The sequence below is a fragment of the Oratosquilla oratoria genome, chromosome 1 (assembly GCF_046742065.1).
Source record: "Oratosquilla oratoria isolate Oo_2021 chromosome 1, ASM4674206v1, whole genome shotgun sequence".
NCBI lineage: Eukaryota > Metazoa > Arthropoda > Malacostraca > Stomatopoda > Squillidae > Oratosquilla > Oratosquilla oratoria.
Genome location: NC_134777.1, coordinates 42,767,118 through 42,784,662, shown reverse-complemented (window position 1 = coordinate 42,784,662; position 17,545 = coordinate 42,767,118). Strand labels below are relative to the sequence as shown.

At 40.2% G+C, this 17,545-nt stretch overlaps 1 protein-coding gene across 1 annotated transcript; it reads left to right on the top strand.

Moving 5' to 3' along the window:
• The first annotated feature begins 7,136 nt into the window (after window positions 1-7,136).
• On the top strand, window positions 7,137-16,816 carry LOC143027922 (serine/threonine-protein kinase pim-2-like). The gene is made up of 2 exons (XM_076189571.1): window positions 7,137-7,220; window positions 15,824-16,816. The coding sequence occupies exons 1-2, from the start codon at window positions 7,137-7,139 to the stop codon at window positions 16,814-16,816; spliced, it is 1,077 nt and encodes a 358-aa protein (XP_076045686.1).
• Window positions 16,817-17,545: the final 729 nt, after the last annotated feature.

The following is a 17,545-nucleotide window of genomic DNA, read 5'->3' as shown; positions in this document are numbered from 1 at the left end:
AATATTCATCAACTAAAAGCCAAGACGATAAACTAACACTAGACAGAATTCGCCGCGAAACCAAAACACTCATAAGGCGTAGTAAGAAAAATCTTGAAGAGTATACTGCTGAGGCATTCAAATTGAACCCTAAACAATTCTATAGTTATGCGAATAAGAAGAAAACTCTTACCTGCTGCAATGGACCACTATACAACGATGAAGGTAAACATACGGATGATGAAAATGAGATGGCCTCAATCCTCAATCAATTTTTTGCATCCTTCTTCATAGACGAGGACTGCTCAGTGTATCCAACAGAGCATAAAATGTCCCAAAACGTCTTAAATGAACTCATAATTACCGAAAGTGATGTCGCACAAGTGATTGATAAGCTCAAAATAAATAAAGCCCCGGCACCTGACAAAATTTCTCTAGAATTCTTCGAGAAGTCAAAAATCAAATCAGTAAACCCTTGTGCATCCTTTTCAACAAATCTTTTAACACTTGGTAAAGTCCCATCAGATTGGAAATGTGCTAACGTAACACCAATATTCAAGAAAGGGGCAACTACAGACCGATTACCCTGACTTCCATTGTGTGTAAACTGCTAGAGACCATCAATACAGTGTAGTGACATTTCTAGAAGAAAATTAAATTATGAAAGATTCACAACATGGCTTCCATAGCAAACGCTCATGTTTAACTAATCTCCTCGACTTTTTTCATGACGTCTTTAGCAAATACGAGGAATGTAGATCTGTTGATATAATTTATCTAGATTTTCAGAAGGTTCTGCGCCGTTACTTGGGCCTTTTTTTTTTTTTTTTTTTCTTCTTCATACACCTAACATAACCTTACCATTAATGTTTCTAAACCGGATATTGAGTAATAGGTGTCTCGTTAGGAGTTCCTCCCAATATTTCTTAAACCAAGATTTATATGGACCATATACAAGTGTAGCAGTCTGGTGAAGGCCGTGTGGGGTGGAGCCATCGACTCCAAGCTGACCCACGAGCTGATTTGTGGGCAGTATTGACATTCTACGGAAATTTGTCTGCTAAGCACATTAACACCTTACAAGTCACGTGACCAGCGGGAACATTTCCTTAATGCGCTTTCTGCCTATTTTATGAACGAAACGAGCAATAAATGAAGACCATTTGTCAATTTCAACCGCAACCGTGTTTTACTTGCAGATTTAACATTAGTTGCTGGTGTCAGACAGCACAGCCTATGTCTGAAATTGCCTGCAAGAACCGTCTGAATAGATCGACTTCTTCGCAGTTTCACCGGGTTCCTGCAGTGTGAACATTTTGACGAGTCATATTATTACCAACGGGTGCAGTATCTTACGTGAGCGTTATCCTGTACTATTATAGTAAGATTATCCCTTTCAAATATAACTAAAGAGGTATGGTTAAGTCACCCTTCAGGTTCTTTGTCACTTCAGGTTCTTTGGAGATAGAAAACGAAGTGAGAACACGTCCACAATTTTCATGTATGCCATCCAGTAATCGTACATAGTGGAACTAACCTTAAGTATTTATCTCCACAGTTATCATGTCTACACGTCATAGTTCAAGAAATATGGCTGTCAAACGACTTCTTTAAAACATGGGTGGCTAGAGTTGGAGACAAGAGAAAGTCTTGTGTCTAGTGTGTCACAAATATTTGACAACAAAAATTAGTTGCCTCAAGCGTCATTATAAATCAAAGAAAACTGCGGGAATATTACGTCAGTGCCAGCTACGGGAAAGTAGCAGAACTGCTTGTCGGCTCATTCATTGCCTGGAAAGCCAACATGGGATGGCACCCAGCAAAAGACAGGAGGTGGGGCACGCACCACATGGAGTTCCTGTCGGTATGGAGAGGACATATTGAGAGTACGAAGAATACTCATGTGGTGGTGATCCGCAACCTAGTGAAGACAACGCTAGACCTCCTGTTCGTTGGGCAGTGGACGCATGACTGTACAGGTCTAATACTCTTTAGTGAAAGATTACTTGTCAAACTAGATCAGTGGTCTTCCCACTGGTCTCTCCAACAAGATCTAATCATTTTAAAATCTGGAAAGGGGATTGCTGGAACAATGGTCAAGCCTAATTGCTGCCTTGACTGCTACATCAGCCCCTTCATTAGCGGCGATTCCAACATGGGACGGAACCCAACAAAATTTTACATTTACTCTTATTCTATCGATTAACAGAAAAACCCAATCTTTAATTTCTTGGACCAAGTAACAAGATGGAAACAACTTCCCTAAAGATAAGAGACTCATCGAGTCTGTGTATACAACAAAACTCGAACCATGGCAGCAGCTAAAAATCGTACATTTTAAAGCATTTATAACTTTCAGCAGTTCTGCTGTAAAAACGGAGGAAAATACAGGTAATTTATTTTTACTTACGATGTCCGGCATCACCAGAGCTCCCTACTCCAGGGTTTTTATTTATCCATCTGTATATATACCGATGGCGAGAATGAGAGAGAGAGAGAGAGGCGAGAATGAGAGAGAGAGAGAGGCGAGAATGAGACAGAGAGAGAGAGAGAGAGTGAGGCGAGAATGAGAGAGAGAGAGAGAGAGAGGCGAGAATGAGAGTGAGAAGGAGAGAGAGAGGCGAGAATGAGAGTGAGAGAGAGAGATAGAGAGAGAGAGAGAGGCGAGAATGAGAGAGAGAGAGAGAGAGAGGCGAGAATGAGAATGAGAGAGAGAGAGGCGAGAATGAGAGTGAGAGAGAGAGCGAGAGAGGCGAGAATGAGAATGAGAGAGAGAGAGGCGAGAATGAGAGTGAGAGACAGAGAGAGAGGGAGAGAGAAGCGATAATGAGAGTGAGAGAGAGAGAGAGGGGCGAGAATGAGAGAGAGAGAGAGAGGCGAGAATGAGAGTGAGAGAGAGAGGCGAGAATGAGAGAGAGAGAGAGGCGAGAATGAGAGAGAGAGAGAGAGGCGAGAATGAGAGAGAGAGGCGAGAATGAGAGTGTGTGTGTGAGAGAGAGAGAGAGAGAGAGAGAGAGGCGAGAATGAGAGTGAGAGAGAGAGAGGCGAGAATGTGAATGAGAGAGAGAGAGGCGAGAATGAGAGTGAGAGAGAGAGCGAGAGAGGTGAGAATGAGAGAGAGAGAGACGAGAATGAGAGTGAGAGACAGAGAATGAGAGAGAGGCGAAAATGAGTGAGAGAGAAAGAGAGAGAGGCGAGAATGAGAGTGAGAGAGAGAGAGAGAGAGAGAGGCGAGAATGAGAGAGAGAGAGAGAGGGGCGAGAATGAGAGAGAGAGAGAGAGAGAGAGGCGAGAATGAGAGTGAGAGAGAGAGAGAGAGAGAGAGGCGAGAATGAGAGTGAGAGAGAGAGAGAGAGAGAGAGGCGAGAATGAGAGTGAGAGAGAGAGAGAGAGGCATAGTCCTCTTCTTGGGATCTGCCCAGTCGTACACTTCAGCCAAAGGTATTTTCTTGATGGCATGCGGACCTTAAAGGCTTTCATTGCGGCTCTTTCTCCTAAAAATAAATAAGCTATAGTGCGGCCCTCAAAGAGAGAGAGAGAGAGAGAGTGTTACCAACTAGAACCCACTGAAAGTTTGACTAAATTCATATTCTTGTGTACCAATTTTACCATATTTTTTCTATTTCGTTCACTAAGGAAAAGATTTTAATTATATTAGAACAGAAAATAACATATTACTTGAAAATTTTAATTATTAGATTGAGTGATCCTTGGCTGTCTTTCGTTTGCTAATTAATGGTCAGAAAAATGTCTGTGTTTGATCATTCTTATGTTAATGATCCCAGTCAACCTATATTAAGTAATTATTTATGTTTGTACATTATAAAAATAAGGTATGGTAGCCTTTCATTTGTTCATATATAGTAAGGAAGATAAATTTGTTTCGGACAATTCTTATTTTTGTGATCCCAATTTAAATAAAATCAGTAACAAACTATTTATCTATCTTTATCAATATAATCTCACATATTACGTCTTCGATCGTAGTAAATAACATGAAATAGTTAGGTTATGTGGCCCTCCATACCAACAGAGTCGTGACTAGTGGCCCTTTGGGAAAAAAGGTTGCACACCCCTGCTCTAAGGTCTTTTTCCGAGTTTACACACACACACACACACACACACACACACACACACACACACACACACACACACACACACACACACACACACACACACACACACACACACACACACACACACACACACACACACACACACACACACACACACAGACTTACACACGCGTGCGCACGCACTCTTACATACGCATACACACAAACACACCCAAATAGGCACATATACGGACACACACATGCACAAACAAACAAATAAACAAAAAAAAACAAATATACACACGCAAACACACACACACACACACATGCACGTGTACACACGCATTTAGGAAATCACACACGCGTGTGTACGCATATATTTGTATATGCGCGCGTGTGTACGTGCGTCTGTTTGTTTATACATACACACACACACACACACACACACACACATATATATATATATATATATATATATGTATATATATATATAATATGTATATATATATGTATATATATATATATATGTATATATATACATATATATATATATGACGTAAGTGGAGTAGGAAACACAGGAGTCTTCAGTCTGAGTTTATTTCTGACAAAAAGATCAAAGAAAATTACTTGGGTGAATAGAAGATCTTACATAAAAGGCAGCTGAGAAGCATTTGAATATAACCAGCTCCCAATGATTCCATAAAAAAAAAAAACATAGATAATTAGAGAGATAAAAATAAAGGAGGGCAAATGATCGAAAAATAGGAGATAATGGGAGAATGAGGAACAATGCTATCCTGACCACTACGATCAAAGTAATATTACTATACTCGAGGAACAAAAAAAACAAAAAAAAAACAAAAAAACAGAAGAAACAAGATAATGAAGACCAAAAATCTGTCGAAGAATTAGTTGACACAATCAGACAAATATGAAAAATGAAGCAGACAGGTTGTGATGATGTGTGTATGTGTGTGTGTGTATATATATATATATGTATATATATATATGTATATATATATATATGTATATATATATATATATATATATATATATATATATATATTCAAAATTCTATAAAAACACTCACAAAAACACAACTATAATCCCTTTACCAATGTTCTGCTGAGGAGATAAATGAAGTAGCCATAAGAAAAATGTCACCCAATGGGGAAATATTTGACAAACATGAATTAGAAGTGGAACGGAGGTAAGGGCGCCTGATGACAACAAAAAAGAAAAAGAAAAGAGACATTATGTACGTCAGGGGCATCTGTGTGACAATCTATGCTGTTATTTGACCCATGTATTTTTCCATATTTAGTATAGGTATTTTTTTTTTTTTTATTCAGCTGAGGGATTTTTGTTGTTGTTAATTATTTATTTATATTAATTTTCATTTCTCATTTTTTCTTTTATCTTTTACATCTCTTTATCATTATAATTCTTACTCCTTGAGTATGTCTTCTGTTACCTCAAGACTTATTTACATCATTTACTTAACGAATTTCCAATGTATTTCTGTTTCTTTTTATCTTTTATTCATATTTAATTTCTAATTCTTATATAAATTGATCTTATATATTTCTTAGATTGTTGCACGTATTGTACGTAGACTTTTTTCGTTCTAATTTTTTGTACTGTTTGTATATGTAGCAGTCACTTCAGTAAATGTTCTCATTAAAAAAAAATTGAGATCTTTGTCTCGTAATGTACCCATACTGGTTATAATTATTCCTGGTGTAGTTGTTTTTAATCTGATTTTGAAAATTATATGCACCTGGATTTTGATGTCGATAGTAATAATAATGGTTGTTGTAGCTTTCTTCGTAAGGCTCTTGGACGTAATAGTATGGATAATCATAATAATTTATTTTTGATCTGATATTGTCTTTTGTCGCTGAAGACACTTCATATCCTCTTTGTCTCGCTTTTGGTGCCTGTCTTTGCCTTGTGCTATGGTTTCTGTGGCAATCATTACACCTATTACCTTGGGAAGGCCTTTGTTGGTAATGGTTTTGGTGTCTGAGATTGTATTGGTTGCTCCCCTTTTGGTCGGCTTTTTGGATTGGCTCTCCTGGAAAGTTTCTGCTTTCCTGAGTTTTTGTTGATTTGGCCATTTTCCTTTTTGCCTTTCTTTGGAGGGCGGAGTTGGACAGCTCATTCCCGAACTCTTCTTGCTGAACTTGTGCCAGGTACATTTTGTATTTTTGAGTTCGTCTCTGTTTGTGTGTGAGAGTTTTGCTTTCTGCCCCTGACTGACAAGTTTGTGTTGATTGACTTTTGATCAAAGGATTGTCAGTTAGAGGTGAAGAAAGCTAAGGCACATTATTATCTTTGGTTTCTGGGTCTTTCTGTTGACCCTCGCAAGATTCAGGAATTGTGTCTTCAAGTTTAATATCATCTTTCTTAACCAGAAAAGATAAACTCGAATCATCAGAGGGAATAACTTCTTCTGGAATTGCTAGTTCATGGATATAGTCTGGAAGGCTTTTTACATTATCTTCGACGAAGTCTGAATCCTTTTCGTGCTCTGGAAAAGTCATCAATCCCTCTAGAAGGTTGTGCTTTTCTTTTTCTAATTTTTCCACTTTCTCTGGAAAGCTCTTTCCCTCTTTGGCTTCCTGATTTCTTTCATAATCTCCCTTAGCCTCCTATGGGTTGTCGATGGAATCAGCTTCATTAATTGTGTCTTCCTGTTTAATATCATCTTTCTTAACCAGAAAAGATAAACTCGAATCATCAGAGGGAATAACTTCTTCTGGAATAACTGATTCGTGGATATAGTCTGGAAGGCCTTTTACATTATCTTCGACGGAGTCTGAATCCTTTTCGTGCTCTGAGAAAGTCATCAATCCCTCTGGAAGGTTCTACTTTTCTTCTTCCAATTTTTTCACTTTCTCTGGAAAGCTCTTTCCCTCTTTGGCTTCCTGATTTCTTTCATAATCTCCCTTAGCCTCCTATGGGTTGTCGATGGATTCAGGTTCTTCAAAACCTAACGGCATTTCTCTTGAGGTTTTGACTCCATAGTTGTTGAAGGTTCGCAAAGGTTCCCGACAACATTCCAAAACCGCCCAGAGGGCTTTGCCGAAGCCTCGGACTATGCGGCTGATCATTTCAGGTGCAGCTGAAGATCCAGTGGACGATCTTCTTTTGTTTTTCCAAATGGTGGTCTTCGTCAGTCTGGTGAGTTGGTGAGGTCAGATTGTGACATATCATTCCTTAGAGCTCTTGCATACTTTAAAGATAATATAGAACTTACTGGTGTGATTTGGACAAGGCTAAGGATTCCATTTCATTCAAAATCACTAGTTTTCTGGAGAGGGGAGAGTAGGCGAGCTATGACAGGTCCCAATTCTAATGAAATCGGCACAATATATAGGAACGCGTATGTTTATGTTGGTGTATACATGACATTCATACAAGAAATATATTTTATCACAACGGGCACAAGTTTTACGGCTGTGGCATATTCGTTAAAGTTGGGGATGATTCGAACAAAAAAAAAAAGTCTTTCAACTTGTTAAGGTTCGTGGTATTGAAAAAAGCTTTATTTGCAATCAGAGGTAAACTTGATATGATTTAGTTTGATTACGGGACTAATTGTTTTACGCACCCGAGTGGAAAGAGGACGCCCTTCTGAAGAGGATCTCCAAGGATCGAGACCCACTGCCATATCCGTTTTGAAGAATTGAAATAAATCTTCTGTACCGGAGGAAAGTATTTATCTTGTTTGTCCTTACTGCTGATAAGTCATTTTATTAATATCCATGGCACTTACTGAGGCAAAGACACTACATTCTTTTTCATAGCGGTTGTCACTTTTTTCCTAATGGCTGCCACCTTGCGATTGTATTCATGTCTGTAGCACTCTTTGGAGAGCGAAGGGGTTTGAAAGATATTTGAGATGCTCAAGACCCTGAAAACTCTGTCACTCAGACACAGGTCTGAATAGATCAGTTGAGGAAGTTGAAAGAACGAGGAAGTGTTGAAGGATTGACTCTCGAATGATGGTGGAGGGAGGGGACGTGGGGATAGTGTCAGGAAGGAGCATAAGGCTGCGCAGGAAATATGAAAATGATGGGAGAAAGATGAGAACATTTTGTGAGTGTGTGGAGTTGGGGTGAGGCGTAGTGATGGACGTGAGGGGGTTGGCGTGCCGAGAGCCTGAAAGGGGGGGGGGAGGTTGAATGTGGTTTGGTCAGTTGTGTGGAAGGATAATGTGGATCCGCGGGACTGTTGTATTTGTGAATTTGGGCAACCCCCAAGCTTGTGGACGTGTTTGTTTGTGAAGCACAGTAGCAATGTTACTCACGTGTCAGGAAGCTCTGGTGATCATCCTGAACAAAGTTGAGGTGATATTCTCAAAACCCGGTAGTGTTATCGATATTTTGTTTATTGTGTGTGTGTGTGTTTGTGTGTGTGTGTTTGTATGTGTGTGTGTGTGTGTGTGATTTACCATTGTCTTAGATCATGTGTTGGACTCGTGGTCGACAGCCATTTCCCTCTCGGAAGAGAGCTTAGAGCTCATATGACCGATCTATGGTTAATGCTGTGACCTTACACGCACACGCACATCCAACTCCCCGCCAACGAGAGTTGGAGTTGAAGCGATACTGAGAGCAAAGCGATACTGAAATTTTTCAGCCCTGTGTGTGTGTGTGTGTGTGTGTGTGTGTGTGTGTGTGTGTGTGTGTGTGTGTGTGTGCGTGCGTGCGTGGAATCGAACTGATTCCCAAGGATAGGAAAGATCACTAATCTGCGACCCCAATTCCTGTTTTACACAAGGCCCAAGTGCACCAGTTGGCAAGGGGTAAGGATCGGAACAAATCCCTTTCGAGCTTTTCGCCATTGTAACTATGAGAGATATTCCCTAGTAAAAGCCATGAAACCTGGAATCGAACTGATTCCCGAGGATAGACTCTGTGAAGGTGATCTTACGACCGATAGCAGTGGGTTCGAATCCTGCATGCGACTGTCATAAAAGTTATCGGATTGATGCCGCTGTTACTAGCGAATTTTTCTCATAGTTACAAAAGCGAAAAGCGTGAAAGTGGTTTGTTCCGATCCTTACCCCTTGTCAACTGGTGCACTTGGGCCTTGTGTAAAACAGGAATTGGGGTCGTAGATTAGTGATCTTTCCTATCCACGGGAATCAGTTTGATTCCAGGTTTCAAGGCTTTTAAGTGTCTGTTGGTGTAGTGGGCTAAGGCTCTGTGAAGGTGATCTTACGGCCGATAGCAGTGGGTTCGAATCCTGCATGCAACTGTCATAGAAATGATCGGATATATATATATATATATATATATATATATATATATATATATATATATATATATATATATATAATTTGTATATATACGAAATATCAACGCCACAGCAGGTGCCCGTCAGCGAAGGAGGCTTACCCTCACCAATTTATTCACATGGCGACCCTACCTCCGCGTACCCTTTTGCAGAAATAGAGACGGGAGTAAATCCTGCAGGGACGCAACAACTTATCATTAATTCGCAACCATCATCCACCCACAGTTATCTCTTGCTTCTTACCTTCTGTGCTTAGCAGCTTTTCCCCATAATCTCGATGACCCCATCACCCCATCCATCCATCTTATTCCTGGTCCTCACCTGAAGCTCACTCCATCCACCTTTGTCATCCACACTCTTCTTGCTAACCTTTTTTTATTCATTCTTTCCATATGTCCAAACCTTCCTAGTATTATGTGATCAACAGTCTGCCAGCTCCCTATCTATTTCTCACGCCTTTCCTCACCCCCACATATCTTACACTATCCATACTCACAACCCTACCGTACCTCTCAAACACTCCATCTTAAACACATTCAAATATATCCTTTCTGTCTCCTTTACTTTCCAGTTCTCTATCCCGTGAAGTGTCGTTGGGATAATCTCCCTTTCATACAATCTTCTCCTTGCGTCCATCCCCAGATATCTATTTCTCATGACACTTTTCAATCTGTCCAGCTAATAAATAGAAACCTTTGTCCATTTTTTAAATCCCAGAGGAAATTATATCTACCAACCATTTCCAATAAAGTGAAAGAAAATCTTTTGAATATCCGACATTCTTTATCCTCATTCAAAATTGAATAATTTGGTAATGAAGAAGCGTTCTCAGGATCTTATTAGTGTCGGTCTCAGGAGATCATTGACCCACAAGTGGCATGACCTTCATTTTTCTTTCTTGCTCCTGCTAATATGTTTTAGGTCATATGGGCAATAGTACAGTGATATATATATAGACATATTGATGCTAAGGCATAGACATGCATATAAACACACATACACATACACACAAACACAGGTACACAAACACACACACACACATACACACACACACACATACACACACATACACACACACACACACACACACATACACAAACACACAACCAGACACAAACACACACACACACACACACACACATATATATATATATATATATATATATATATATATTGCTTGTAGCGACGAGGAAATGAAACAACGGAATATTGAACGTTTTCGTCTATTTAAGACATTTTCAAAGTACTTCGAAAATGTCTTATATAGACGAAAACGTTCAGTATTCCATTTTTTTATTTCCTCGTGGTTTCAAGCAAAATATCTTTATTCATATGTTTTACGTGATTACTGTTGCATACACACACACACACACACACACACATATATATATATATATATATATATATATATACATATATATATATATATATATATATATATATATATATATATATATATTCACACGCACACGTTATCAATGTAGTTTTGAAAGTAATCTTTTGGGTGAATTGTTTTACACTTTTGCTGCTTTGTACGGCTTTTCTCGTCAGCTCCATCTGTCGCCGGGTGATTCTATTCAGTTAAGGAGAACTTTCCTTGTAACGAAAGGGTTAAGAATTGTCTCGAACTAATCCTTGTTAAGCTTTTTGGTGTGTTTTACGAGTTTAAACCCTGATTCTAACTGCCTTCAGGTAATCTTATTATATAGTGTAACCGATAATGGTTGTGGTTACATAAGATGGACTTAATGCGGACGAGATAAACTCCAAACCGGGAGTTTTCTTCTTCTATTTATTAACAATGAAGAAATCTGGTTAACAAACTACAAATGGGCCCTGTGGGCAAAATACAGTACGTGCCAGGCTTTGACCTAGGGCACACCTGGCTGGCTGGCAGGCAGGCTTGAACTGCTCAGCTTTCTGGCTGGTAGGCTCTCGACCTGCCCAGCTCTGGCCGGTAGGCTCTTGACGTACCCAGCTCTGGCGTTCGTGACATAGGTGTCGTAGGTTGATATAAGAGGTTAGTGGGTTGTTGTAAGTAAAGGCGTTAGTCTCGCTATTCTATACATTGGGGCCAGTTTTATATATGAGGGTTAGTCGTATAGTTGGTGGGTGTTGTTAGGTATGTTATATATATGTTAGCTTATGAGTAATATAATAGGGCATTTATGATAAAGAATTTGTAATAGGTTAGTCTGGTGACATTGGGTATCTATATCTTGTTTGTCTTGAAATGTGCTGCGTTAGATGTATGTTCTGGGAAATGCAAGGTAAGCAAGAGGGGAGTTTCGCTATGTTGAAAGCATGTGGATCACGTGCGTGGTAGGTGATGGTTAGTAATGATTACAATAGATCGAAGCCCCATTAACTTCGATATTGTAAGGAGTTAAGTACTATCATTATCAATTAGGAATTATCTATACAATTGTTTCAGAGAATTTATTCTCACTAGCGTCATTCAATTTCATTCAGCTAAAGAAAGAGAAAAAATTTGTTGCGGTAAAAGAATAAAATGTGATTTAGTGCATCCTATCTGTACTGGGAACCACCACCATTAGTTACATTTTCTTAAAAAAAGAAGAAAAAGATATGTATTCATACATACATACATTTACATAGAGTAATTACGAATTCCTTTCTCACTCTATACACATGTCGATGGGTAAAAACAAACTCGTCCATTTTTATTACCATTATTTACTATATTTCGCAAATGTTCTTCCTACCCATGGCTACCAACATTACCGAGCAGACACAAGCCGCAGTATTTACTGCCGCATTCATGCCGAGTGCAAACAAAAATAGAAATAATGTTTTCATGTTATCAATTTGTAGATTTGAAATAGATATAGGAAGCCACAGCTTTACTAACTGCGACTCAGATGAATGAAATAAAAATTCTAACAAAGTTTTGTGATCAAGTTCGAAAAGCACCTAAAATATTCACTAATATTTATTAATGAGGATTCTGGAGGTGGGTGGTTCCTCCGATTAATCGGAGATTGGACATAAAATAGGCCAGTGTGATAACCTGTTTATGCTTCCATACCACAACAAATCCTCCTCGAGAGGCTGGGGTTGGTGGGTGGGGGGTCGCGGGCTGAGGGAGGGAGGGGGGAGGGAGAGAGAAGGGGTCGAAGAGGAGGAGTGTAAGGGGTGAAATTGGAAGGAAGTGGAAGAAAGAGGAAAGGAAAGGTGAGGGGAGAAGGAGGGGGGGTGAGGCGTGAGGCACACCCCAGGCGAGAGGAGGGGAGGTAAAGGGAGAGAAAGATAAAGGGAGATAGCGGAAGGTATTCATATTTCGTTAGGAATAACCAGCGCTTCTATTCTCGGGGACACCATCCCACTGAAGAGGCGGAGTCTGAGAGATAGCAAATGAGGGATTCAAAGGGAAAGGTTGCGGAAAGGAGGGAGAACAGAAGTTAAAAAGCTATCAGCCTTTTTTCTTTCCGGGGAGAATAGTCTTCGATAACTATATATATATATATATAATATATATATATATATATATTATGTATATACAAATACATATATATACAGTATAGATATAGATATATAGTATATATATATATATATATGCTAATAAGAACACGGGTACGTGTGTTCACTTATGCAAAATAGACCACTTGGAAAAAGAAACTAACGAAGTAGAGCGCTTTAGTATATTACCTCTTGAGACTGTAGATGTAATATACGAAAGCGCTGTGCTTCGTTAGTTTCTTTTTCCAAGTGGTCTACTTTGCATATATATATATATATATATATATATATATATATATATATATATATATATATATAAATATATGGAAGTCAAATGTGGAGGGAGTGAACATGAGGGGACGTCCTAGGATGAGGTGGATGGATGGGGTGAAGGGGGCTTTGGGGAAGAGGGGAATGTCTGTTGACGAAGGACGGGAGAGGACAGAAGACAGGGGTGAATGGAGAATGGTTGTATATGGATGATGTGATGCAGGAGGTGGAATGGGTGGGGGGATGGGGGGTGAGGTAGTATGTGTGAGCAAAATTTGACGCAGCCCGAAGGGATTTCTCTCCGTCTTCTCCTTTTATGGGTGGGGGGACGGAGAGGGGGGGTCGCCGATTTAATGAAGCGACCTTGCTGTGGATGTGCTGTGTCTTGTGACACTGCTTCTGACCCAGGGCAGTGGACAAGGTGCAGGGATGACCCGTCATCCAGGAGGTGCTAAGAGGGAGGGTGGAGGGGTGTGGAGTGTATTCAGGAATGGAATGGGTAGGAATGATTTTATGCCTTTTCCTTTTTGGCTACCTCCCTTGTAAGGGGGAAAAAGCCTTGGTATATGTATGTATGTATGTATGTATGTATATATATATATATATATATATATATATATATATATATATATATATATATATATATATATATATATATATACACACATATATATATATGTATTTACATATATATATACTGTATATATATATTTATTCATATATATATATATATATATATATATATATTGTGTGTGTGTGTGTGTGTGTGTGTGTGTGTGTGTGTGTGTGTGTGTGTGTGTGTGTGTGTGTGTGTGTGTGTGTGCGTATGTGTGTGTAAACCTCAAATGAATGCACGCACATGCACACACACGCATACGCAGTAGGGTCCAAGACCGGCACCGAAATGTCACGTGTGAGTCTTTCTGTGGAAAACACAGGAAAGTACAAATTGAGTCTATATGAGTAATTTAGATTAAAAACGAAGAGAACCTTTTAACTGCGGTGCCGAAAAAACCTTGCGTGGTGTTACAAAATTTAACATTTGCAGTTCAATCAAGTTCGATAGCAGATTAATTGTGAACATGGAAAGAAATGTATCTGTCTTTCATGAAACTGATCTTGCAAAAAGAACATATATATCAGGAACAGGAAGAACACTTACGTATACATACGAGCGCACATAAATACATGCACGCAAACATAAACACACACATACACTCGCACACATACACATACACGCACACACACACATACACACACGTATGCACACATACACGCGCGCACACACACACACACCTGCACACCAACACAACACACATACGTATACAGTCACACAGACACAACCAACACAAACACATATTATATATATATATATATATATATATATATATATATATGTATATATATATATATGCACATCCATACACACATACACACCAACACACACACACGCACCAACACAGACACATATACACACACACACACGCACACACACACACAAACACACACACACACACACACACAAACACACACACACACAATATATATATATATATATATACATATGTGTATATATATACATATACATATGTATATATATATACATATATATATACATAAGAAAGATCCTGGTGGAAAATACAAAGATCATCGACTCCGCACATAACTTTCATCGTCTGGAGATCCTGGAGGCCCTCCATATTCGAGAGAAGGCTCCATCCATAAATGTACAGGGAGGTGCAACCTCCGTAGCTCTAGCTTCACTGGGTCCACTGGATGGACAACTGACCCTCCCAGCACCCCCACGGAGTGCCTCGGACATAATTCCCACATAAGATCTTTGATCTTTCTTCACTATTTTGTATAAGCTTTCCCAGTTCACCTATTGTCATATATATAAATTGTTTCTATTACCATTTAGATGTACTTGAAAATGCTCTAAGAAAGGCGAAACGTCGTACAATACACAATATGAACTTCGGGAAAGAAGCACTATTAGAAAGGTTGAATCCTTCAACAAGAAGCTTATTCTTGCACAAGCAGCGGTCAAATTTAATTCTATATATATATATGTATATATATACATATATATATATATATATGTATATATACATATATATGCACACCTACACACACATCAACACAAACATACACACCATACACACATACACATATTTGTTCACACACACACACACACACACACACGAGGGGAGCGCGGCGGCCGAGCGAGTCGGGGCGCCAGTGTGTGGATTTTGAAATTTAAATCACCGAAGTCTAGTAATTGTATTTTCTTTTTATCCTTTTCAACTGCTGGCTTCCTTCACTGATTTTTCATATAAGCATAAATTCTTCTCGTCTAACACTGTTTCCTCTTATATGGTGACTAGAACAGGGATATGTGTCTTTAGAAGTGGACATTTAAAGGCGCAGAACATTACTGATAGGTCAGAGTCTGGCAGCGCTCTCCGAAGCTGCAAGTGACTCGGCCGTGAACTCTCGGTGGATTCAGCATTATTACCTGAGTTAGATCGAAAAAAAGATAAATGATAATTTACAATTCATTTCTCTCACCCACCTCTCTCTCTACCTACCTACCTCTCTCTCTCTCTTTTTTCATCCATACGCAAACGGACACAATCTTTCAGACCATACAGATCTTTGCATACAGATGCAAGCGCAACATATGGTGCACAGGTGTTCACCCATATCTGTGGTGTCAGTTTCTCTTACAGCAAGGGCCTGGAACGTCTAAGGACAATGACCAGTCAGGAGCTATGACGACGCTGATCGACTACGAGGTGTACGAACCTTTGGGACAAGGAGGCTTCGGTTGCGTCTACCGAGCCAAGAGGGTCGTCGATGGCCTTCAGGTCGCCCTCAAGCAGGTCCCATTGGCGTCCGTCAAGTCCTGGGGCACACACCAAGGGAAAAGTGTTCCCAAAGAAGCCGCCCTTCTCCAAAGGGTCCAACAAGTCCCGGGCGTCATCAAAATCATCGACTCCTTCAGCAGCGAGGACAGTTTTTACATGGTCATGGAACTCATTCCCTCTGCCATGTCACTTTACGATTATATCGAAACTTCCAACCAATTACCCATAGCCCAAGTCAAGAGGCTATTTACCAAAGTAGTAAAAGCCATTCAAGGATGCATCGACGTGGGAGTATCACACAAAGATATCAAGCCTGAGAACATTCTGATCTACAGGGATGACTCAAACAGGTTTGATATCAAGGTGATTGATTTTGGAAGTGGGGAGCTCATTACGAGTTACAATGGGAAAAAGACAGGCGGAACGCCTATATATTGGCCCCCGGAATATATCAACGGCGGCAAGTTCATACACGTCCCTGCAACGGTCTGGAGCCTGGGCACGCTCCTTTACTACCTCGTATGCCGCGAGGATCCCTTCTACAGTGACGCATCCATCCGGAGGGCCAAACCGCCATTCCCCAACAACGTCCCCAAATTAGGCCGCGACCTTATCCTGCGTTGCTTTAAGAAAGACCCGTGGAGCCGTCTCTCTCTTCGCGGAATACTCTCCCATCCATGGCTAACGGGCCTCCCATGCAGCCCCTCTACAACAACAGAGGATCAGATGGATGTCCACATCCATTTACACCTTGAAACTGCCCAAATCTTCAGGAAAAAACATCCAAAGAACAATCGTCGGGTTAACCAGGGACAGGAAGGTTGCCCCTCCAAGGCAAACAAGAAAGGCAAGTAAAGAGCTCCCTCTCAAGTGGAGAACAACGACGCCAAAAGTCCAGAAACAGACCCAGCAACAAAGAAGCCACAACCAAAGTCATAGAGACAAGAGGGAACATGCAAGCGCCCATCTTACAATGGCCATTTAACGAGAGCAAAAACAATACAAAACTGCCCACACCACAAGGACGCTCTCTCGTCTTTTCCTTCAATATTGCCAGTCCTTTCATCCAAAGTGAGACCCTTCGACATCAAGTTGTCATCAAGAATGTCGCCACAGAAAGCAAAGAAACCGATGCACCAAATGCCCTAAGGATACCGCATTTCTTGTGCTGCGTCGGCACACCTTCTTCGAGGGACCTCCCTTTTGTGAGTCTCAGGGTGCAATGCGGCTTTAGGGAATAAAGCCGGTCATCTCGCTTCCTCTCGCTTCCATCGTCACAGAACAGCGTTCCATAATTCCACTGGAACCGGATCATTTGGTCTTCAACTAAGGACCATCTCCCTTACTCTACGGACTGTTCGACTTAATCGACAAAGAAGATGAATCAGTTACAAAGTCATGGTGTCTTTTGTAACAACACAGCTTTCCACACTTCGAATGCAAATGGATCATTCGCTACTTATCTGAAAACCTTCTTCACTCCATGGACTGTACGACCGGGTCGACAAAATTCAATCGTATTGAAAGTCATCTTATAGTCAATTGGAAGCTTAAAAAAAGATATACACAAAGGAACAAATTCCT